Consider the following 26,110-nt stretch of genomic DNA (forward strand, 5'->3'; position numbering starts at 1 on the left):
AAACCAGAGGTGCGAGAGATAGAGATATTGATAAAGAGATACAAGACAGACAGAGAGAGATATAAATATGAGATGAGAGAGGTAGAGATAGTGATAAAGAGAGACAAGACAGACAGAGAGAGATATAAATAGGAGGTGCGAGAGGTAGAGATAGTGATAAATAGAGATACAAGACAGAGAGAGAGATATAAATAAGGGGTGAGAGAGTGAAAAAGAGAGATACAAGACTGACAGAGAGAGAAATAAATACTAGAGGCAAGGGGAGAGGAGAAAGGTAGAGATAGTGATAAAGAGAAAGGGGGAGAAACTAATGATAGCAGAAAGGTAATGCTATGAATGTGATAGAATCTAGAGCCAAGTTGTAGGGCTCTCTGATGCCATAACCCCTCGCTGGAGGCCTCTAACCCCCATCCCATCCCCTCACTGTCACTCTTACTTCTTCTCTCTCTCCCTTCATTGTCTCTCTTTTTTGCTCACACTTTCTTAGACCACCAGGACCTTCACCCTCTTCCTATACTGGCTCCTTACTCACTCTTGACTCATCTTGATCGGCCCCTCGGTTTGCTGTTAGATTTCTATGTTTGATGGATTGACATGTACAATTATCACCTCACTGTAAAAATACTAACATTTCCATTGGTCCCTGCAAAATCCTGATACAGCCCCCCCTTGACCTGAGCACATCACCCTCCTCCAGGAACTCGGAAGGAGACTCAAGACCTGGCTCTCTGACTACTGAAGCCCCCGAGCAGCCTGCACCCAGCGCCTGGAGACCCTCGGGGGTGATTAGGCGCTCTATAAATCCTGACTGATGAACTGACCCGTGCACCTGGATTCAATTCAAGTGCATTCATGGTACCAGGAGAGGCCTGGTGCACATACCCCCAAGTGTCCCTCAGTAAGTGAGTTAGGAGATCGTAATGCGCTTTTATAAATAGCTGAGTGCAGTTGTGCTATTCAGAAGAATCTGACGGATATTAAGGAAGGGGGCACAGTTTGGAAGCGTCATGTACCCTCTAGAGGTGGCTCTGCAAAGGGGGTCACTGAACCTAAAGAAACATCCTTAACAAGTAATGTTAATTAAGACTCAGACTTTTCAATAATACTTTTTATTACACATGAACGCAGATATTAAACTTTGTTTGCACCGGACTGTTTTTTATTAATGGAAGATACAGTACATTTTCCGAGTGTCTCCCCAGGCCTCTGTCCTGCAGTCAGGGTAGGGTCTGTGCACGCTGGCAGCACAGGAGGTGGGCGGGAAGGGTCACGGCGTGCTCCCTAAGGAACTAGAAGTGAACACTTGTCTTTGCACAATACTGCTGCTGGTTGAAACGAGTGCAGTCCTGTGTGAAAAACACCTGCTTGTTGTACTAAAAGCTGCCAGGAGTCCTAGGTGGGCGCACATTTATCCGTAAACAAGATTGGAAGTATTCTAGTTGAAACGGCTCTCTCTGCCACAGATCACACAGCGCGTCAGTGGGGAGCTGTGACTGGAGGCCACGCCTCCCCGCCTGGGCCCCTCATCTCCAAGCAGCGCCTCGTGATGCTTCTCAAGCAGAGACTAGCGACAAGGTCGGCTTAGCGCCCTGAGGCGCATGCCTGTCCCAGGGGAGAGGCGCTGGCACGGGAGAGGCGCTCACTTCTGAGAGCCTGGGCGTCCCCTGGGGGCGGGGAGGGTTCTTAGAGCACCTGCGCACTTGGAAGCAGGGGGCAGAGGGTGCAGGCAGCCCTAGAGCAAGAAAGAACCCCTTTCCGTCGACGTGTTGGATGGGCAGGGGGGCTTCGGCCACAAACTGTGACTTGGCTGTCACAGCGTGGCAGCGCTGCACAGAAGGCAGCCTACAGCAGTTAATATTAAATGCTTGAAGAGAAACTCAGAAAGGCCCAACATGAGTCGAAACAAAGATTCCTTGCTAGGGCATATTCTGCTCAAATTAGAGACCAAACCATTATTTTATTTTCCGCACATCCATCATGACGCGTTTCGGCCTTGATCACATGACACATTGCGAGGTGTACACCTATTTAATGTCACATAGTGCTAACTATTTCCATTAATCTAAACAGAAGACTAAATATTGAAATCAAACCAATGACAGGACATTATTTTTGGGCGTAAACTTCAATATCATGTCCAAAAGGTTGCAAATATATTGTACTTATTTTTTTCTTTTTTCAATTTTCATTTGATTTGCCATTTTGAAATTTTGTGTCCAAATTATCAATGTATCATCTCTCAAGTTGTCTCAGTTTTCTCTCTCGATTAGGTCCTCTTATGGAGTTTGAGACAGCATCTATCACATAATATGATAGGAATTCTGCATCATTGTAAAATACGTCACCAATATGTTTCGCTATTGGGTACAACCAATCTTTATTTTTTTACTGCTCTAAGATGTTGGAGTATCCTGCTGGTTGTGCTCCCCACATACGACAGACCACATCTGCAGGATAGCAGCGCAAATTCAGTTTTGCAATTAGAAATCCCTTGATTGCTATGGATTTTGTGTTGAATGGTGTGGTGAATTCTCTAGTGTTTACTACTTTAGTACATGCCTTATACTTATAGCATTTGTAAAAACCCATTCTATTTCTTGTAACCAAGATCTTGTGTTGTCTACCTCTGGACTGCTGTGTACTAATGCATCACGCATGGATGGTGCGCTTCTAAAGGTTATCTGAGGGGTTTTAGGCATAGAGGGACCCACCAATAGATGTCCCTGCATCAAATGCCAGTGTCGTTGCAGGATTTACCTGAGAGCATCTTCCTGTTCACAGTAGGCGGCGATCATCCTCATTGGTTGCTTAGTTTCCTTCCTACATACTTCATGAAAGAGGATAGGTTCTCTGTTTTTTAATTGGACCTTGGTTTTGGCATTCTTTTAGCATGTCTACCCTGCGGCTTTCATAACTCGGAGACACAAAGATCCTTAGGCCTCTTGGAATTCTTCCTGCCTCAAGATATTTGAAGATCTATTTCATTTCCCGCCATTTTGCTTGTTCGTTTTCATACATTTTTCTAGTTGTCCATACTTTGCTTTGATGTCAGTCCCCCCTCCTGCTGAGGTTTGGCCCTGTGAGAGATTCCTCTGTGTGTCACTTGCTACATTGTTAAAAAGTTCACCTGCTGCGGCCTCCCTGTCGCACAGCCAATTTTCTGGTGTGAACATGGGCTTCTATTGGAATTCTCTACGGCATATTATCAAGCCCATTGCGACCGGTATTTTTGCATTTGGGATGCATCATCCCAAATGCAAAAATCGCAAATAGAGAAATCGCTAAATTGCGCTTATTTGCATTTAAGGAATCTCAAATTGAGATTCCTTAAATGCAATGCATGAAAGTTTTAAAAATAGCGAATTCGCTAATGGGGCACGCAAATTACCATGAAGTACAACTTCATGGTAATTTGCAAAAACTTTGAAAAATGCACTAAAGTGCATTTTTCAAAGTTTCATGTTGCGCACACACATGCCCCAAGGACATGTGTGTGCGCAACATATTTGCACAGATCAATTTCAGGGGTGCAACAGGGTGTCCTTTGGACACCCCTGCATCCTCGAATTCGCAATCTCAATTTGCGAATCGCTAATTGCGATTCACAAATTGAGATTGTCTCACCATTCATTCCTATGGGCCTCTAGGCGAGTCGCAATTAAGGAATTCTAAGAAATCGCTATTTTTTTAGTGATTTCGTGATGCATTCCATTTTGCCATTCCTTAATAGCGAATTGGTATTTTTCGCTATTAAAGAATCGCAAAATGGGTTGTTGATGCATCTGGGGGATAGTTACCATATCTTACTTGAATGCCACACTTGAGTTGTTTAAAATTGTGGCGCAGAAGCAATCTCTCAACCCGCTGTTGTCTTGACTTACCCTGCTACAGTTTGCACGGATAGGGCCCTCTGACTCGCTCCTGCATCAACCTCTCTGTAAGGATTCAGATTTCCTCACGGGGTGTTTCTTGGCTTTCTTTCTCGGAGATGCTTGTGAACTCCCCACTGGTTCGCGCCACTCCTCTTTGGGTTGACTATGCCTCGGACCACCATAGAATGACGGTCTGCAATATGGAGACAGCCACTCCGTCAATATTCTTAATCTCCCGTAATCCTTTTTGCATCCCCCAAAGGACCAAGCTCAGACACCCATCAGTTTAATTTTTTTAATTTAATTTCGATCTTGCTTCTCTGAAACGATGCGTTTCAGTCACTGCCATGACCTTCGGGCACATGCATCAAAGGAATCGCAAAATTCGGCCGTTTGCAAATGCAATTTCCATTTTTGAGATGCATTATGCATTTCGTTGTTCTCGCAATTTAAGAAATCGCAAAATTGCGATTTCTTCAATTGCGATTGCATTTAAGGAATCTCAAATTGAGTGCCCTTAAATGCAATGCATCAAACTGTTAAAATTTACGAATTCGCAAATAAGGGGTGCAAATTACCATGAAGTTGACCTTCATGGTAATTTGCGAAAACTTTGAAAAATGCACAAAAGTGCATTTTTCAAAGTGCCATTTTACACACACACATGCCCTTGGGGCATGTGTGTATGAAAAATGTACTTAATGGCAAATTTCAGGGGTGCAACAGGGTGTCCTTTGGACCCCCCCTGCACCCTTGAAATTGCATTCTCATTTTGCGATTCCTTAATTGCGATTCGCAAAATGAGAATGTCTTCCCATTCATTCCTATGGGCCTCTAGGCCCATAGGAATGAATGGGAAGGGATTCCTTAATTGCGATTCTTAAATTGAGAATCGCAATTAAGGAATTTTAAGAAATCGCAATTTATTTAGCGATTTCTTGATGCATTGCAGTTTGCGATTCCTTAATTGCGATTCCTTATTTTTCGCAATTAAGGAATCGCAAACTCCAATGTTGATGCATGTGCCAGTTCACATAGTGCACCACGCTTTGGCTAACCTTTAAACACGGTCACATGTTTTTCCTTATCAGAGGAAAGACTGTGCCTTTGGGGTCTCCTGTTATGGACACATTTTCTTTTCTTTTTTTTTCTTTTTTCATTATTTCATTTTCATCCTTCTTGCATAGTACATATCATTAAGCATTATTTACAATATACCGCATAAACATTTTTTGCAATCTACCACATGAACATTTTTGTTATCCTTTGTCATTTGATAACATTTCTTAGCTTTTCTTATTGTTTCTGATTTTATATATTTCTTTAAGTATGATTACGTTCATTTACAAAATTATGTTTTATATATCAGTGTATCAAAACATAAGATTAAATCAAATAATGGTAAAATTATGATCAATTCAAGGATATACAAGAGTGTTCTCAGAGATTGACAACAGACACACCATACCCACATATGTACTAATCCTTTGGGTACATGTCATTCAAACTACCAAAGACAAAAATGAAGACCGTGCACAGACTCCAAATTAATACATGCAACTTATTTTGATAGCACCATGTTCATACGATATGACGCGTTTTGGACAAGCCTGGCCTGGCCTTGTTCACATTTATTTATGTATTTATTTATGTATTTAAATATATATTTATTTATTTATTTAATGCATTTTTATAAAGCGCAGAGTTTACCCGAAGATGTCAGAGCAATGTACAATAGAACGAGTTACGTTACATGATAGAACTGTTACAAAAATGGAACAAACAAAAATAGCAGGCCATAGAATCAAAACAACGTAGGCAAAAGGAACACAATAAGAAACACAGCAAGTACAGAATGTACAAACAAAAATACAAATATATATGACAAATTTACAATGACTAAAGAAATTCCTGGTGAAAAATAGCAGGTCATAGAATCAAAACAACGCAGGCAAAAGGAACACAATATCAAACACAGCAAGTACAGAATGTACAAACAAAAATATAAATATATATGAGAAATTTACAATGACTAAAGAACTTCCTGGCGGGGTCTGAGAAGGAGGGAATTAGTTCTGAAAGTGTCTTTGGAATAGAAGAGATTTGAGGTCCGCTTTGAAGATCCGAGTAGAGAAGGTGGCACGGAGCGAAGGAGGAAGCGAGTTCCAGATTCTGACTGTATTACCTGAGAACGATTGCGCCATCAATTTTTCCCTTTTGAAGGTGGGGGGGCTCAAGCAGGAACTTTTCCGCATTCCGAGAAGGTCTTGAGCCTCCAGACAATTCCAGTTTATTCGCCAGATAGCGAGGGAAGGAAGAGTGAAAAGCTTTGTGGATGATGCAAGCCGTTTTGTAGATAGCTCTAGCCTCGATGGGAAGCCATCGGAGAGAGGACAGGATAGGAGTGATGCGGTCACTTTGTTTGGACCCTGAAATGATGCGAGCTGCTGAATGGAGGACAGATTTGAGGGGGGAGATGTGAGATTTGGGAAGGCCAGTCAGAAGAGAATTACAATAATCCAGTCTAGAGAGAACTAGCGATTGAACCAAGGTTTTTAGGTCATTCACCGGGAAAGAACCGACGAATCCCCCACATAAGGCACAGCTAATAGCGTGCGCTCTTGGCCATGGAGTTGTTGTGTGAGATTAGGTTGAGTCTTTTGTCAAGTATGACACCTAAGGATTTAGCGCAGTCAACAATGATGGGTTTACTGTTGAGTAATTCAACTGATCCATCCAGGATTGAACAGGAGGCGGGGAGAAAAAGCTAGATAAGAGGAGGAATTCCGTTTTGGAAGGAATGAGAATGAGTTGGTGAACTAACATCCAGTTGTGAATAGAGTTGAGAGTAAAGTTGAGTAGTGAGAGATCATGGGAGGAAGACATTGAGGTAGATTTGGGTGTCAACCGCATAGAGATGGTAGAGGATTCCAGTTTTTTTTATTTCTTTATTTTATTTATTTTTGGCATTTGTACAGCGCTCTGTTACCCGTAGGTGTCCTGGCGCTAAGTGTCACTCCTGAAGTAGAGGCGGATCGGGAATCAGTTGGTAAACAGCCATGTCTTTAATGCTCTTCTAAAGGCCATAAGGTCCGTCATTTTTCTGAGGGCATGGGGCAAGGCATTCCAAGCTTTGGCTGCGCCCAGCACAAAGCTTCTGCCTCCACAGCACGCTCTCCTAATACGAGGCACAGTGATCAATCCCAGGTCAGCTGATCTAAGATTTCTAGTCGGACGATACCAATGAAAGTACTGCCGAAAGAATAAGGGTCCCTTGCCTTATAAGGTCTTAAATACTAGGCATAATGCTTTGAATAGAATCCTCTTTTGCATTGGGAGCCAATGGAGTTTAGCCAGCTCCTGGGACACAGGGACAAATGTTGACGCTGCGAGCACCGGTTACCGCCGAGAGGAACCCCGTATACGCTGATCGATCGTCTGTTACGAGAGCACATGTGGGATAGCCCGCGGAACCGCCGACTTGGACGGTCGTGAAGGGAGCAGAATCAGAGGTGCCTACAACGTGTTGGTGAAACTAGGGACTGGTCTTCTCGCTGAGTCTGAAGTACAGATCGAAAACTTGATATTTTAAACGTGGCTACATTGACTCTTTCAGAGCGGGCGCTACCGGACCAATACTGTGTAACCTGTTATTGCCTTCGAGAGTGTTTTTGTCTCATCCTCTAAGACTGTGGAAACTAACAAGTTTGACAAAATAGGACGAGAGGTGTTGTGTCCCCCACTACCTCGACGTGAGAGCCCTGATGAAGGTGCGCCTGTTCATCTAGGCTGAGCACCGAAACGCGCATTGGCTTTACGTGTGTTCTGGATCCTGTGTCTAACAACTTGGCAACTGGCCACGAAGATCTTCCAGGATCCCATTATTTACTGTGTCACTCTGGGGATTACGTTGAGGAATGTGTTATCTTTTTTGTTGAATGTCTGGATGTGAATGAAAGATATGAGAGGATGTGGTGCTTGAGAGGTATTGTGGGGTGACGATGTTGAATATATATATAATATTTATTAGAATATGTTTTAAAACTTTATTAATCAATGTATCAGAACATTACACTCTTTTCAATAAGTTGGTTTTGATGAAATAGAAAAAATATGGAAAAAAGAAAATAAAGATTTTTATACGTTTCTATAATACCTTCTGTGTACCGTGTGACCTCTCTATGACCCTTAGGTGAGCTCCATGTTGTGGGTTACTTATCCTGTTGGGACCCGTCTTGGGCCACTGTTCAATTTATTAGGGTAGGCTTTTCCCTCGAGTAGAGTACAAATTTTGGGATCCCCAATATGAGCCTGGCATCCGCATTTTGTAATACCTGCAATTTATTGAGTACCCCCTGTTGGGCACCAAGAAATAGACTATTGCAGTAATCCAGCCTTGCCATGACCAGCGTCGTGACCACTGTTTTTCTGTCACTGCCTGGAATAAATGGAAGGATCTTACGGATGGATTTGAGCAAATAAGCCATAGAAGAAGATAGTGCATTGACCTGGGGACAAAAGGTGAGTTGATCATCAATCAACACCCCCAGGTTTTTCACCTTAGCCACTGGGGAGGGGACCTTGCCCATCTGCTCTGGTCACCAGTTTGGGCTCCAAAAGTTAGTGTTTGACCCAAACACTATGACTTCAGTTTTAGCTGAATTTAATTTGAGGCAGTTAACTGCCATCCAGTTTCCATCCGCCAGCATACAGTCCTGTAAATTCCTTGCTACTCCTTCTTCCATCCCTGATAGTAAAGACACCACAATCTAGGTGTCGTCAGCATATGATGTAAGATCAAAGCCAAAGGCCCGGATTACTGGTGCCAATGAGCTGACATAAACATTAAATAACGTGGGGCTCAGGGACGAGCCCTGAGGAACTCCACAGGGCAGGATGAAAGGTTTTGATTCACAATCTCCTAAGGCCACGCTCTGGACTCTGCCGGACAGGAAGGCTTTAAGTATGTCAAACGCCTTCCCTTGTACTCCGCAGGCCTTCAGACAGTCGAGTAAGATCCCATGGTGGACCGTGTCGAAGGCCGCGGAGAGGTCCAACAGCAACAGGGCAGCCCTCCCTCCCGCATCGGTCACCGCTCTGATCTCCTCAGTTGTTTTAATGAGGGCGGATTCCGTGCTATGGTAGGGTCTGAAACCATGTTGGGAGGGGTCAAGAGTTTGAGTGGCCGCAAGGAAGGAGCTTAATTGAGTATTCGGGGCCTTTTCTATAAGTTTAGCTGGTAGAGGGAGCCTTGCTATTGGGCGGTAATTATTTGGGTCCCTGATATCCAAGTTTGGTTTTTTAAGTAGGGGCAAAATAGAGGCATGTTTCCAGCACGCTGGGAAACCTCCTGTCATAAGCATGTTATTAAAGACGGTCACCAACGTTGTGACTATCGGTTCTGGAGCCATTCTTATCACTACCACCGGGCAAGGATCTGACGGAGTGCCTGATTTTGCCGCTCACAGTAGCCGCGTGATTTCTTCGCTATTTACAGGTGAAAAAAAATCAAATTTTTGCCCTAAGGTAAGCTCCATTACATTTTCTGGAGTAGTCACCTGTCTATTCACCCTCTCCTGACTAGAGAAGGCTTTAAAAATGGTCTCCACCTTTCCTAGAAAGAATTTGGCAAGATCTTTGCATAATTCAAGACTCGCGGGGATAGCCACGGGGACCGGGTCAGCCAAAGCGGACACCGTTGTGAACAGTTCCTTCGCAGAGTTCTTAGCGAGGTTTATGCGATTAGTTTAGTAATCTTGTTTTGCCCTCCCCACCATTTTTTTATATGCTAGGAGGCTTTGTTTAAGAAGCGTTCTATCACTTTCCCTGTATTCCTTTCGCCAGACCCATTCCAGTTTTTTACATTCCAACTTATGATTTCTTAATTCCTCAGAAAACCACGGTGCTGAGGCCTGGGCTCTGGCCAGGAGACGCAGTTTAGGTGGGGCGAGGATGTTGCAGGCTTTTTCAATCCAACTAGTATGGGCGGGAGCCGCCGCCTCCACCTCTAATGGAAGGGGCTCCTTGGAGGAGAGCAGATGGTCTTCCAATGCTCTACCCTCAACTTTGTTCTAGGCCCTGCATATCCTGGCTACTTTAGGCGGACACCCCCCACCTTGGGATTTTGGCACTGAGATGGCAAATATCAGTGCCCTATGGTCGGTCCAGGTGACCGGTATAGATTTAGTAAAAACCAGAGTAGGGTGGTTCGAAAAAAGCCCATCCAGGGTATAACCAGCCTTATGCGTAGGACCCCTAACCAGTTGTTTAAGCTCGGCACCATCCATTAGATCGATAAGTGCGTTGGTGTCCGTGTCCAGGAGGTTTTCTAAATAGAAATTGAAATCCCCCAAGACCGTAAAGTCCTTAGAGCAGAGTCCCTCCTCCAGTATGCTTCCCACCGAGCTCAGAAAGATATTTTTAGGACAAGGGGGTCTATAGACTAAACAGCCATTAAATGAGTGATGATTGCCCTGATTAAAGTTAAATGCTACCGCTTCACATCCATCCACAGTTAAAGGGTGAAAGAAGGCGTTGAGAGAATTATGATATATTACTGCCAACCCCCCACCTTTTCTCAGTGGGCAATCTCTCGTGAAACTAAGGTAACCAGGGGGAGTGGCATTAACTAAGTCCGGGCCTGAAGCCGCATCCGTCCATGATTCGGTCACAAAAGCAATTTTAATATTTTCTTCCTGAATTAGCATAGCGCATTCCAGGCTGTGCTTTACCTGCGACCTGGCATTCAAAAGGAGGCAATCAAAATTAGGCCCCTCTGCTTTATATTTTCCTCGATGTGTTCGAGATAAGGCCTCAATGGGGGACATTAGCACGGCTGGGATAGCACTCATACAGCCTGAACAGGCACACAGGCTTGATGATAGGTCCGTATCCAGATTTAAAACTATGCAATTGGGTTTTCTCCCTGGCCCATTCAATTTTTTCAGTGTATCTGCTTTGGAGGTTCCCTAATGGTTCCAGATAGAGATTAAACAGAGTGGGAGCAAGGATAGAACCTTGAGGGACGTCTTGACCAACCACCCGTGGCGACGAGAGACTGTTCGCAATCTTGATCATTTGGGATCTGTCCGGGAGGAATGAGGCAAACCATTTGAGTACTGTGACTTCCACGCCCATTCTCTGTTGAAGAGTGTTAAGGAGGGTGTTGTGATTAACAGTGTCAAAGGCTGCATAGAGGTCAAGAAGAATCAGAAGGCACGATTCCCCTGAATCGAGAATATGCAGCACATCATCGATCACTCGCAGCAGTGCTGCAATTTTGAATAAAGCAAGACTGGAACATGTCGAGGAGATTATTGTCCATAATGTGTTGGGAAAGTTGTTTTGCAACACATTTTTCTGTGATCTTTGAAAGAAAAGGGAGGTTGGTGATGGGGCGGATGTTATTGAGGTCGTTTGCACCTGCAGAGGGTTTTTTTTAGAAGGGGGTAACCTGTCCTGTTTTCAGGACAACTGGGCGGGATCCTTGACTGAGGAAGAGAGTGTTGGTATAGAAATCAATGGCGATGACACTGGGTATGGGGTCAGAAGAATGGTTGGATAGTTTGGTTTTGAGGATGCATTTAAGGTGATCATCTTCTGAGATGGCGGCAAAGTTCTGCCAAGTGACTAAGGATTTTCGCTCCTCAATGGGGGTGGGGTGCGTGACCTGTTCCACCAGAGATTTTACCTTTTGATCAAAGAATATAGCGAACTCAGTTGCTTTCTTTGAAGCATCCTCAGGTTTGATGGTTTGGGGAGAACAATTTGGGTTTTTGATGAGGTGGAAAAGTTTTTTGGGTCTGTTTTTAGCTGAATCGAGGAGGGATCTGAAATGAGATGTTTTTTCCTAGAAGATGTGCTTGTGGTATTTGGATCTTGCTGAACGTAAAAGAGAGAGGTTGGAGGTGGATGAAGATTGTCTCCAATGTTTCTCCAAGATTCTACGGTTTTACCTTTTGTCATAGAGAGCTTTATTGAACCAAGGAGCTGATGGGGTGGGTCTTTTCCTTTTGCTTTGGAGTGGAGCAATCTTGTCGATTTCGACTGCAAGGATTGAGAGGCAATGGGGAGTGAGATCATTGACATCCGTATTCGCATCTAGACTAGGAAGTGAACGCATAGCAGAATCACATAGAGTCCCAAGATCAATGTTTTTTGTGTTGCATAACCAAGTAGAGGGTCTTTTAGGTTGGCCGAGAGTTATAATGTGCGAGAGGTGAAAACAGAAGGGAATGAGGAAATGGTCGAACCAGTCTACACGGATGGGGGGAGCAGTGGTAAACCGGTCTGATTTAGAAATAACAAGGTCCAGAATTGAGCCCTTGGCGTGTGTAAATTCCGTGCCGTGATGGACAAGATCGTTAGGTGAGAGAAGGGTTGCAAGCTTGTAGGCAGCCGAGTCTTCCGCGGAGCCCCAGTGGAGATTGAAATCACCTAGGAAAATCTGCTTGTCGCTTTGTGAATATTGGTCACTAATGAAGTCGATGAGTTCCTCCATGAAGGAAGAGTTATTACCAGGCAGGTTGTAGATGGCATGGAACCTGAAGGGTGTGCCATGATGAACTTGGAGTTCTAGGGAAAGGCATTCAAAAGTGCGAAAGAGGATGGTGGGAAAAGGCTTTGATTTGCAGGGAGTTTCTGAAGATAATCGCAACACCTCCTCCGATCTTGTCTGTTCTGTCGTTTCTGAGGATAGAGTAGTCAGTAGGTATCAAAAGATCAAATGAAGTGTGAGAGGAGTCATTAAACCAGGTCTCAGTGAGAAAGAGCATGTCGAGATTGTGGTGGGTGATAGTGTCAGAGATTTCCAATTTGTGTTTGGTTGCAGATCTGCAGTCATGGAGCATACAGTGTAGCTCTGAAGCAACTGGTTTGGTGATGTGAGTGTCTGGACTGATAAGTGGGATAGGGATTAGATTCTTGAATGAGGGTGCCCCTTGAGGGGGAGGCTGGTAAGTTCTGACGGAAGAGATGGTCTGAATGGTAAATTGAGTAGAATTGTTAGGAGAGGCGAGTGGAGGGGAATTGACATTGGTGGTCTTGTCTCTAACCAGTAAGTTGGTGATGTCTGTGGAGGACAGACTGTGGTTGGCTTTATTGGGGCGCGGGAGAAAGGAACTCCTAGGGAGGTTATTCGGGGAGGGGATATCTTAGCACATAAAAGTGAAATGGACGCTTCAACCTCGGAAATGGAAGAGATTAGAGAATCAAGTTTAGTTTCCAGAGAGAGGTGTGCTGAGCGCAGAGTGAAGGGTGGTTCAATGGTTAAGGGAGGGAGTGGCCCAGGCGAAGGAGGACAGGGGGAAGTGGGGGACCGGGGAGAGTGTTGGGGTGCGAGGGTCAAAGGTGGGGGAGGAAGTGAAGTAGGCAAAGGAGGACAGTGGGCTGTGGGGGACTGGGGAGAGAGATGGGATGCAAGGGTCTGAGGGGGAAAAGATGGTGATAAAAAGGAGTGGATGGAGTTACAGTGAAATTTTTACTGGTGTTGAGCAGAGGGGTAAAATAGAGATCATACATAGGAAGAGAAAATTGAGAAGTAGAAATGGATGGCGGGAGGAGGAGGGGGAAGAGGGGGGTAAAGGGAAGGCCATGGATACAGTGAGATGAGAGGAGAATGGGCTGTACAGGGAGGGGAGGGAGGTCAAAGGAAGGCCACAGGAATGGTGAGAAGAGAGAGGGTGCAGGCCAGGGGGACACAGAATCGGGAGAGTGGCAGCCCATTTGGGGAGCAATGGAAGGTGGTTGATACTGTAGAAAGGGGATCTAACATGGATGGATGAACAGAAAATGAGTCAAGAAAAACATCGCATTGGCAATAACATCATGGCGATACACTCGGCATCCATGCTGGCCAAAGAAAGCAAGAAAGAAGTTACCCGGATTGTAGCTCCTCCATTGGCCACAGATCCACCAATAACAACGAAGGTGACGAAATTTAAACAAATCAGAGACTGTGTCACATTTTTTAATACAATGAAAGCACTGAAGAAGGATCAAATTCCGAAATGTATTTGCTGTGTATTGCATTAATAAATACGCGAATTACCCCGTGAGTGCTCCTTACCTGTGGACTAAGTTGTTGTGTAACACGCAAGTCCTACCCTCGCGACTAAAGGAGCACCCGTTTCGGAATTTCGGCAGTGGCTTTGGTGGGGAACGTGGAGGAATATATATATATAAGCTTTTGCTTTTGGATGTGAGGGATCGAGTCATGCCACCCCAGCCTGCATATGGACACTTGAGCCGGTACCATTCAAGGTTTTCGCCCCCCCACGCCACCGACCCACATGCATAATCATGATGCATGTTGGGAGTTGGAGTTTGAGTATTAGCCACGTTCTCCGACAGGTGAGCTGACTGCCAGGGGAGGAGCATAGTGTTGTCACCATCATATCAGGTGGAGCAGAGCTACTGGGTGAATTGCTGGACTTTCGTGGGTGCAGGGCACTGAAGAAGGCAACAAGACGGCCGAAATGCATCTGCCGCCACTTACCGATGCGTCCTTGAAATAAAGTGCTCCTCTGAAAATCCCCTCTGGCCTCCGCCTTTTCTCTTTTGGGAAGTAGTTTTTGTATGTATATATATATATATATTCACCAACTCTCCCCCTCAGAAGAGACATAGCCGCACACCACAACGAAGGTAATCTTTGATTTAATCACGCACAGCTTCGGCAGTCCTTACATGTTTCGGTCGCACTACGACCTTTCTCAAAGGGGCGTCTTGACATCATTTGTGCTGAGCAGAGAAACTAAACAAGTCAATTGCACATTATTTATAATGTTTGCCCCCTGGTGGGCGCCCGGTTGTGTCACTTTAAATGCATGCTGGTATTTGCGGTTCTCTGCCCCTTGCTTTTTCAACCCTCCAGTGGGTGATGTCAAACAGTTTATAAAATTGCTCTTGCGGTTTGACTCGTTGCGCCTCAGTGTTCCTATTCTCAAAGGTACATATATAAATGAATTGTTCCACAAATGTCACAAGCTTTAGGATCCACTTTCCATCTGTAAACCTTAGTTCCATACGGCAGCATCGCAGTCATCAAATGCACGGGTACAATTTGATTGCCTAAGGTCATGAGTTTTATTACGAACTATGGCAGCAATACATAAGAATAGGATCCCAGAGTGCAATTTGGACATTATGTGAGGACCCACTTGTGGGCAATAAAAGGTACTTGCAACATCATTCCGAGACTTTTGCCATTTGAATTCGTTGCTGCTCAGGCCTGTGAACAAGGACGTATTGAATGTGTGAAACGCGTTAGGCAAATGAACTGTACCCGTTCACTTGATGACTGCGCTGCTGCCGTATGGAACTAAGGTGTGGCATTTGTGGAACATATATAAATGAAGAGTGTTTTTGTTTTGCTAATAATTTGACAAATTTTCATGAACATTTCAAAACTTGTTTGTCTGTCACTTCAGCTGCTGTCTGGAAATTTTCGAGGTTATATGTCAGGTGGGGACATTAAAAAAGGGGGGATCCCAAAAGGCATTTTGCCCAAGCAAATTCCTGAAGGTATTTTAGACATGACTACAGCCCGAACCACAGAAGAGAATTGCACTAAATTTGGCAGAAAGCTAGATCTTTGCCCGGCAAAGGTCCTTTTTGTAATATGGTATAAATCTGTTCACTAGTTTTGGAGTTATTAAAGTAAAAATATTTATATATATTTCTATATATATAAAAACAAATGTTTGTCCTTTATGCATTACTACACCATTCATCCGATCGGCATGAAACTTTGGGAAGTTGTTGAGTACACTCCTGCAAAGCTTTCTGGCAAAAAATAATAATAATATTAAAAATAATTAATTTTTTTTAAGTTGTTGAGTACACTCACGCGAAGGTTTCAGGAAAAAAAAAAAAAAAAGGAAACATTTGTTAAATATCGGCCCCCGGCCCCCCAGGACCCTCATAATCTTTCCAATACTGAACGTTTACAGTTTCTGGTGCGACTCGCTTTTGCAATGACCATCAACAAAGCACAAGGACAATCGCTGCAAGTGTGTGGACTAGATTTGCAGAATCCCTCCGTGCTTCTCACATAGACAACTGTATGTGGCCAGCTCACGCGTCGGAAAACCTTCTGATTTATTCGTGTACGCACCAGACGGAAAAACAAAAAATACCATGTATCCACAAGCACTCGAATAAATAAACAGAATTAAAACAACACTTTAAAATGTTTTCCATACTAAAATGAATACGTTTCAATAAAAATGACACAATGTAAATTGAATGTTATCATAGAAAGTTTCCTTAAATTCCCTTTCTTCTGAGATCGCAGCAACGCGCGACGGGTAAGCTAGTATATATATTTATAGAGATACAGATCCACCCCGTATCCATCACAATGGTGCCATAGGGCCACGCAACAACAGCAGTGCCATGATTGACTGGTTGCAATCTGAGAGGAAAGTTGCAGCTGCCATTTCGTGAATCGGGCCCCAGTTCCCAGTTCCAAAAGTGATAGTAGTGCTCAGGGTAAAGGTAATCTGACCCCATGTGACTGATAAAGGGGTTCTGGGAGCACCTCATGGGCAAGAATCTGTCCAAAAATATATTTTTTTTAGCTTGTAAGGGTCCGCGGATGTACTGCGGCAATTAGCATGACCCTCTCTGTGCTCCACAGGGATCTGCAGATCCAGGCCCCAATTAAAAAAGATATGCATCCACTCACAGACCCACACACCTACTCACACACCCACTTATGTTCCCACACAACTACTCACACACCCATAAAGCTGCTCACACACCCACTCACAGACCCACAAAACCACTTGCACACCCACTCACAAACACACACACACACCTACACACCCACACAACCACTCACACCACTCACACACCCATAAAGCCACTCACAGATCCACAAAACCACTCACACACTCATGCACAGACCCACACAGCCATGTACAGATAGGCTAACATAGGGAAAACTACAATGGGACTGCATAGAACAGATGACAGTATGTGCCCAAACCTCTTTGTGCCATGCCCCTGTCGGGGGAGTGTCGTTGTCTACCATCAAAAAACCATAGTCAAGCCTACTAAACTAGCCTGATCTGGCTTTGCCCAAAATCCTAACGCCATGTGTAAGCAGGCTTAGGCAAGGGGTCATGCAAGTGGTCAAATGGTATATTGCCTAATATACCTATGAGTAATGTGTCCTTTTACTCTGAAACACATCTTACATGAATGGCTCCTGTGCGGTGGGCTACAAGTAGGAATGTCTACAAAAGCAACTTGAGCACCGCCAATGACGTCATCAGCAGGGGAATCTTACTACATCTGGTGCTCCACTATTTCCTGCCCTCCGTGCAATGCTGCGCTGACATTATTCACTGAGGTCTTCATTGACTTAGGGAGAGTAAAGCTAGATTCAGATTTCTTGCTATTGTATATGGCACCCAGTGTGCCTTTCAGCTTCACAGCACTCACAGAGAGAATAGTTAAAAAGGAGAGAGGAAAAGTATAACATATAAAAATGTGTAGGCAGTTAAGGGAGGATCAGTCTATGAGCTCAGCAGAAGAGGTGAGCGCTCAGTCCTTTCTAGGACTTCATAAAGTCCGCTTTAAAGTGCTGGGTCTTAATGGGGGTTCCAGTAATCCGCCTTGTGAGTTGAATGAGTGGTGCTGGGTAAATGTGTGTGCCACATGCACTTTTCCAGAGAACCCTTAAAATAAGTGTGGGAATAAAATTCCCACACTTAAAATAAAATTTGGGGAGAGGAGTTGGCCTAACGGCTAGGGCGCTCGACCTCGGACCTGGGGATCTGGGTTCGAGTCCCGGTAACGACGCCAAAACCTCCTGTGATTCTGGGCAAATCACTTAATCTCCCCGTGCCTAAAATGAATGTGTGTCTGTCCTCATGTAACGTAACTGGTGCTATGTAAAGCGCTCTCATACCTGATTCGGTTCGGGTCTAGTTTGCGCTACATAAAACTCCGCAAAAAAAAAAAGTGTGATGCTGTTTGCCAATCACAATGTGGAAGAGCCTGAATACACACCCAGTGCTGCTGTGCTTTATGCTACCCTGAGTGTGAACACTGGGCAGAGAACAGGCCTGGTTTTCACTTTACTACACTGGAGCTGATGTAAAACCCTGCACTGCTTGCTGTTTTTAGTCACTACAAATGCGTATCCCACCACACCCTGATCAAAAGAATTCACCACATCGGCATCCAAGGGAGTGCTCTCCGATGGATCCCCTCCTTTCTCACTGGAAAAACCTAGAGGATCCACCTCCCACCTTACACCACTGAACCCAAGGATGTAAGCTGCGGTGTCCCCCAGGGCTCGCCCCTCAGCCCCATGCTCTTCAACGCATATATGACCCCGCTGGCCAACATCATCAGATCCCACATCATTTGCTATGCAGATGACACCCAACTCATCCTCTCACTCACCGTCGAGCCCAGCACCACCAAAACCAACGTCCACAGATACATGACAAACGTCGCTGAATGGATGAAGAACAAGTGCCTGCAGCTGAACACAGACAAGACAGAAGTACTGATCTTTGGCAACAGCAGCAACACATGAAATGATCCTTGGTGGCCATCAGACATCGGACCGGCACCCACTCCCTCCGACCACACCAGAAACCTCAGAATTGACAACAAGCTCACCATGAAATCATAGATCAATGCCATCTCCTCCATCTGCTTCCTCACTCTGCACATGTTACTTAAGATATTTAGGTGGCTACCCCTACACACGAGAAGCACTGTGACAAGGCCCTCATCACCAGCTGACTAGACTATGGCAATGCCCTCTAAGTAGGAATCAAGCACACCTCCTACAGAGACTTCAGACCATACAGAACGCCACAGCCAGACTCATACCCAGCCTTACCCGATGAGCCCACATCACACCCCACCTCAGTCAACTCCACTCGCTCCCCGTACAGAAGAGATGCCAATTCAAGCTGCTGACCCACGCACACAAAGCTCTACACAACCAAGGACCCACCTACATAACCACCCCCTGAACTTCCACCAATTGTCGAGAAGTCTATGCTCTGCCTCCCTTCACTTGCCCATACTTTTGCATCTACCAAACCAGACGTGGAGGACGCTTCTTCTCCCACATCAAAGCAAAGACCTGGAACAGTCTCCCCATCCAACTCCGAACCATCACCTCACTTCCGGAATTCTGAATAGCCTCAAGACCTGGCTGTTTGAATAAGCCTCTGGGCCCTGCAAGCGCCTGGATAGTGTATCGGGTGATTAGCTGTGATTTATAAATCCTTATTGATTGATTGATATCGAAATCAGCACTGGTCTCATTTTTGATGCACCTTGCCCTTCTCCGCTCGCTACAACCAAAGCCAGCACACTGGACAGACACCATAACAGCTGGATTAGAGGACATTGGGGTGTGATCCAGATTACGGGTGCTCACATCTTTGTGTTAATCCCTCCCTCTAGCCGCTGCTCTAGAAATGACCTCATGAGTTTGACACAGTGGTGAGCGATGACTCATATCCTGCAACCTGCACAAAGTTCAATGGAAGACTTTGCAACTTCCAGAAGGTTGTGACATTTTCCATCATGTGTGTGAAATTGGGGTATTTTCAACCAATTTCAGCCGCATTTATCATAGTTTACCATTGACAAAATGACCTTACATAAGGTAACCTCGCAGAAAACACGGGCTTGTTGAGGGCATGCCCACAATGCATGTAGTACGTGTGATGGAAGAGTCTGCGTGTATGAGTCTGAGTACTGAAGCCAGTGGGATCCACTTTGAATTTTCACAAATTCCATATTTGTGATGACTATCACATGAATGTCCCTGAGGCCTATGTGAAAATAACTCATGGTGAACATATTCATGGAAATGTAGGACCTTTCAAGTAAGTGTCTGGAAATGTATTTAAAGTGAATCCATAGTTGTAAAAGGGAAGGGGAATCTTTGAAGGCAGTGGCGGCCGGCATGGTTTGTGGGGGGCGAGCTGTTGCGGGTGCCGAGGGTGGGATTGAGATGCGTGACAAGAAGGGAAACGGTGCGCAATGTAAAAAAATAAAAATAAACACTTAACTTGCCGCTCCGGGTCCTGCGTCTCTGCTCCTGCTCTCCTCGTCAGACTGAGGCACAGGAAGCACAGCCAGACTCCCCTGACCAATCACAACACTGCAATAAAGCATTGTGATTGGTAAGCATGCAGACAATGTAGCACTGTGATTAGTAAGCACGCAGGCTCCCCTGAGCAATCACAACATTGCAGTGCAGCTTTGTGATTGGTTTTGAGCTTCCTGGTTCGACGCTCAACCAGGGAATGGGGGCTTGGGCATGATCTCCATGCAGGCTGTAATGGAGAATGTGGAAAGTGCGCAAGACTGGTTTGGGTGGCCTGAGAGGGCCTGAGAGGGCCGACCAAACAGTCATTGCACACTTAGGAGTGGGCAAACCACTCCTCCCCTGCCTGCAGAGCAGCCCTGCCCGCAAAGCAATCATAAAATGATTATAACTCTAAGTTATTATCATTTTATGTTTCCTTTACTTTGCAGTGCACTGCTTAAAAGTAATGGGGCGATGCTCAACCGCCTTAGCGGAGGAACCACCCCTGTTTGAGGGTCTGGAACGTGCTGCAGACCCAAGGCCATGGTCTGGCATATCTGCTGGTCCATATCTTATCTCCTCTGAGCACAGGAGGGAAAACAAAGACACACAAAAATGTTGTTTGGCACACAGCACACAGAAAGCAGATGCTAAAAGCATCTTGGTTTGTTTAAGACGTATGTGCAAGCCATTTTCTGAGACTTGCAGCTTGGCGCTTTCATTCAGAGTAGGTAGACCTACAAATCCTGGGATGGATTTTTAACATAGATTATTGCAGTAAAAAAACTTTGTTGCATTTGTTTTGGAGGACCTTCACAAATTTTCACTCCTCAGACTTAAGTCTTATAAAGAGAGCAGAAGGTGTGGCTAGAGGGTAGGAAGTAGGGAATGGTACAGGAAGCAGAGCGGCAAGGAACGGGAAGTTACTAGAGGTAGCTGTAGGGGTGGGGAGGTTGGCCAAGGGAAGGAGTGCTTGGTCTGTCTCACTCTTACTCTAGAGGTTCCATGCTGGGATGGACAGGATCATTCTTTACCAAAATGTTTTAAAATCACTTTTCTTCTGCTTGAAAAGTTATTCCTTGATTATTTTCATGAGGTTTTAAAACATAATTCATGGTGGATCGGTGTTGGTTCGGACACCAAGTAAATTGAATTTTTAAGTACAGATATAGAATGACTGATGGATCTTGGAAGTTATCTCCACCAGAGGCAGTTTATGATCAGTCCTCAGTACAATTAATTCCCTCAGCCGACCCCTTTTTTGTTTTAAATATGGATTCTTGTTCCAGGGGGTTATGGAGATATCTGTGATTATACCAAAAGCTGCACTCTAAGCACATTCAGTTTTTGTCCTCATTCACTTTTTACCTTCTTATCTCCTGCAGGTCAAAATGAATGTGGTACACGTCAACCAGCCTGTCCCCATGACATCCACGCAGGTCACGGTGATGAGTGGCAACTATTGGAGCAGTGAAATCTGTGATTGCTGCGAGGACTGCAGTGTCTGTAAGTTACACCACTCAGTGGCTGCGGAATAATGGCCTTTCTTTCACCAACCTGGGGTCCTCTTCCCCAGTCCTTACCTTGTTCCCTGGCAACACCAGAGACACAAAAGATGGGAAGCCAGCAGTGCCTATTGGCTTGATTCAGATCAGGATGATTCAGGATTTATGTTTCGACAGACCAGATATCCGTCACCGTTGTGACAGAGTAACCCATCTGCCAAGATATAAATCAGGCCCTACGTTCCTTGACGCCTGGAGACACCAGAGTTGTTATGAGCCAGTGACAAGGAATGAAATGTGGGACAGAGGTGCACAGAACAGTCAGGATCACTTTCCTTCCACCCTTGAAGTCTGGATGCTGGTCGCAGAGCTCAGGAATCCAGAGTGTAGTCACTAGAAAGACTAGCACTAGTGACCAGAGAGGAATGCTGTCACACTGTAGTAAACACCACTGGAGACCCGCTTCATCTGGGTAGCACAAGCGGCCTCTGTTACTTGTGGCATCTTCTGCTCACCAACTTTGTTTACACTATGGTACCCACTATTAAACAGTATCATCATCATGATTCACAGACACACATTAGCAACTATGGGCGTAGGTTCTTTTGTAGAATAATAAGTGCCAGGGCCCAAACTTTTATTCAAAAGCTGCCGCCGGCACTGAAGAAGGTTGTGATACCAAATACTAATGCTATGTTGTCTTGATTCTCCTGCCTGCATCATTAATCCATCCCCCAGTACTCTCTGCACCTCAAACTCACTCCTGCGTGTTCTTTTTCGCTCCTTCATTCTCCTTTTATCACTTTTTCCCATCTTACTCTTCCTCCTTCTTTCTGACGTTTGTGTTTTTTTGTGTTTCTTGTTCTGTGTAAAAGTCTATTAAAGAAAAATAAGTATTGGTCCGCAAATATGAGCCCAAGTGGGCACCACCCGCAACCACCGGCACAAATTAAGCACAGACCATGGTATCCTTCACTAAAGAGAATTGGCAGGATTGTAATTCCTCTACTCAATAGTAGCCACAATGGGATCACTCACTGTCTTACAGTGGCATGAATGTGATTCGCCGACTCACTAATAATAAGCAGCATTTTTTACTAGATAACAGTGTTTCCATGGTGATTGCCCTATTCACTAATGGTGGCAGTGCTGGGATTGCTCACTAATTATGGTAGCAGGATTTTGAATGTTCCTACTCACTAATGATAACAGTAGATGTGTGGTGAATTTTATAACAGTCCCACTATTGTGAATCCCCTGCACGTAAATGGTGACAGCGGTGGGACCCTTCACTAGTTCATATTAGTACATTTGTAATTCGTAATTTCTAGATCATCTTATGGTAACAGAATCTTGTTCAACAAGTGTTAGGGTTCATTTACTAACAACATTGGGGAAGTATTGGGAATCTATTTAATGAATGGAGGCGGAGTGTGAATCCCTCAATCGCTGATGGTAGCTGCGCGAGATCCTTCCCTTGCTACTCGTGGGAAGATTGTGCTACCCCACTCACTTAGATCTCCCTTTCACCCCTGGGATTAGAGTGGAATCATTGGTAGCAAGGCTGTGCTTCTAACTCTGCAATGGTCCTCACTGCTGGATCTCTTCTGCTGGTGCCCCTGGCTGTAATCTGACAGGAAGTGGTGATTAAGGCGGGTCTTCAGAGTGATAGGAAACCTCACAGGCCAGCATTTCAAGACTCCCCCAATCTCCTACTGAAAAGACTGAGCTTAGGGTGAGTCTTGTAACAGTGGCAGAATAATTTTCTCAGAGATGTAATGGAGGGCCCCACAGCCCCCGTGGTGTGGGGAAGAGGGGCCAACACCTTTCACCTCACAGTGGACCTCCTTGGGCTGGCCAACTGCAACACATAAAACCAGTCGGAAGCAGCAAGTCAGGTAGGGAATGGGTAATGGGGACCCGCTCACCTTACCTTCCAGGGGGGCCTTGAGGTTTTGTTATGCCGCTGCATTTGCTTATCCCCAGTATAGGGGGAAAGTAGATCCTATGAGATGCCTTGGACATACCTGCTCTTGTGTACTTGAGTGTGGAGTCGGATAGAGTCCAGAGCCCTTCTGCTGGTATTATAAAAGGTGAGCAAATTCCAAAATGGTGGAAAGTTTAACCATTTTATTAGTTTCAATGTGAAAGTTCAGTTGGCTATTCAGAATTCTTAAAGGCCTTTAAAGTGTAGGCCAATGGACACCTGGAAATCACCCAGACTCCTGGAATTGAGAGCCATAACAGAGGATGCTTTCAAGCTATCCCAGAAGAAGAGAAACCTAGCTCTATCGAAGTCAAGGGTGACTCCTACAGACCTGGTCTAGGCAGGTGGCACCCTCGATGGCGCCTAGCTCGGCTTCACCCTTTTTACGCTCATGAAGCGGATCCATACTCAATGGTGCCCGGGTTAAGCCACTGGTTCTTGTTAACTGCGCAGCAGGGGACTGGTTCTGGTGACAAACCCACTCACAGAGTGGGAGGCTCCGCTCAACTGCACTGTAGAGTCTATGGGGTTGGACCTGATAGAGCAATAGACAAAAGGTCTGACGATGGACCATCTCTACTGTCATTACCTGTGCATCTACTCTGTGTCTAGAGTGGGGAATGGCACGGCTAGAAGCCTTGCATCTCCAAGAGCACAAGAGAAGAACCCTCTGAGCCAGAGATCAAACCTCCCATTGCATCCATGTCTCACCTCTTGCATAGAATGGCTTGTTGCTCCCATGAATGGCAGAGAATGTTGTCTGAATACCCTCTTACACGTGGGTCACTTGAGGAAATACACCCCACAAGTTTTTTCAAGGTAATGAACTTATCATGACTCTTCAAGGAATTAGAGTTCAAATCTGAAATGAATAGAAGAACAGTGAGTGAGGGTTACTCGTTTGCCCTTCAAAGCTCCCATAAAAGACTCTGCAGTCTTGTAGTGATGTTGCTGGGCATCTGAATGTGGGGTGTCCACATTTATGATGATTGCTTTCCCGCAAAATAGAATACAGACAGGAAATCAGTAGCAATGCAAGCATCCAGGCAGCAGCAAGGCAGTTTCACCCTCACACAGAACAGTTAAAGTCCAGGCGGCAGCTGTGCAAGTTTCACCCTCACACAAAACAATTAGTGCACAGGAAACAGAAACGCAGGTTTCACCCTCACACAGAAGAGTTAGTGCACAGGCAGCAACAGGGCAGGTTTCACCCTCACACAGAACAGTTAGAGCCCAGGAAGCAGCAGAACAGGCTCCACCCTAACACAGAACAGGCAGCAGTAGGGCAGGTTTCACCCTCACACATAACAGGCAGCAGTAGGACAGGTTCCACCCTCACACAGAACAGCCAGGATTAAGGCAGGTTTCACACTCACACAGAACAGGCAGCAGTAGGAGAGATTTCACCTTCACACAGAACAGCCAGCAGCAGGGTAAACATCACATGGGGTCGTATCATATAAAGTGAGCACTGGAAGTGCTAACGTAGGATGTAATCTGCACCACAGTTTGGGGCTGACTGGTGTTGTAAAGTGTTGTGGAGCTGCAGCTGCACTATTAGACAGTGGTAAGTAGCTGTCACAGGAACATTAATGGAACATGCCTCTTTTGCTAGAAATGTTGCAGTATCTATTGCCATTTCTCAAGTAACTGTAGTATCACTCTGGGCCCCTACCTTAGACTGAAGACTGGAGCTCTATTGGTTTAGTGATTATTCCCTCTAACCTGACATATCCCTCAGCACCTTTCACCCCTGGGATCCTTCTATGCCCCTCCCCTTTCCACTGGTATCCATCTGTACTCCTCTTCCACCTTGGATATCCCTCAGCGCCGGCCCCTGGAGTGAAGACTACAGCTCTGACGTATTAATGACTACTCCACCCTGTACTATGAGTATGGTATGGAATGTTATGTTTTCACGTGCATGGAGGGAACGCTGGAAGGAAGGTTCGATTAGCAAAGGCAGTCGTGGTTTGACCTTCCGTCCAGGCAGTCGCTCCATGCGGTGGGTGAAGCTGTAGATGAAATAAAGATACTTACCTAAATGGATCTTGAAGCAGTGTCATATCCATTTACCACATCTGGCGACGATTTGGGATTCAGCTTCACCCACCCGCCCCACGCTTTTCAGCCAGTGCCACGATTGATGTGCAAGGTAGGCACAGGAGGGCAGGTGCCACCACACATCGTTGGGAGTTAGCAATACGGGGGACATTACTCTTACTCCTATTTTGTGGTGAGGGGCACAGCTCCCGTGTCAACGGCAGTTGCGGAGCTAGTCTGGTCGCGCTACTGAATGTGTGCGAGTGAGCACTCACAGCTCTTGTAGTACTGGCAATTGTTGAGGTCGGAGCGAGTCCACTGCTGTGAATGCGCAAAATAATCAATTTCAAGATGGCTCAGACACTGGTTGCATTATACGTCATCCAGTGTCCAACGAAGTCTGGTGAAGAAAATGAATAGAGGACGAGCGCTTTTCACCGAAACAGTGCTACATAATTCGGTGTTGTGGAGGATTTGACTGCACAAGAGGGGCTGGGGGATGGATCGTGAAGGAATTGAACGAAGTGGGGGTTCTGATTGAATTTGTATACGGCATTACTCAGAAGATATAAGAAACAAATGGGGTAAAAGTGATGGCAACCCCGCATCAAATCATGCAACCTCCTCC

General features: G+C 45.3%; 1 protein-coding gene across 1 annotated transcript in view; it reads left to right on the top strand.

Moving 5' to 3' along the window:
• Nucleotides 1-26,110, top strand: part of LOC144798589 (cornifelin homolog) — an 88,423-nt gene that overhangs the window by 4,755 nt on the left and 57,558 nt on the right. Inside the window, exon 2 of the mRNA XM_078669543.1 lies at nucleotides 21,333-21,453. Coding sequence (XP_078525669.1) covers nucleotides 21,339-21,453 — 115 coding nt within the window. The 5' untranslated portion in view covers nucleotides 21,333-21,338. The remainder of the gene's footprint in view (nucleotides 1-21,332; nucleotides 21,454-26,110) is intronic.

This window comes from Lissotriton helveticus, chromosome 12, assembly GCF_964261635.1.
Source record: "Lissotriton helveticus chromosome 12, aLisHel1.1, whole genome shotgun sequence".
Classification (NCBI taxonomy): Eukaryota; Metazoa; Chordata; class Amphibia; order Caudata; family Salamandridae; genus Lissotriton; species Lissotriton helveticus.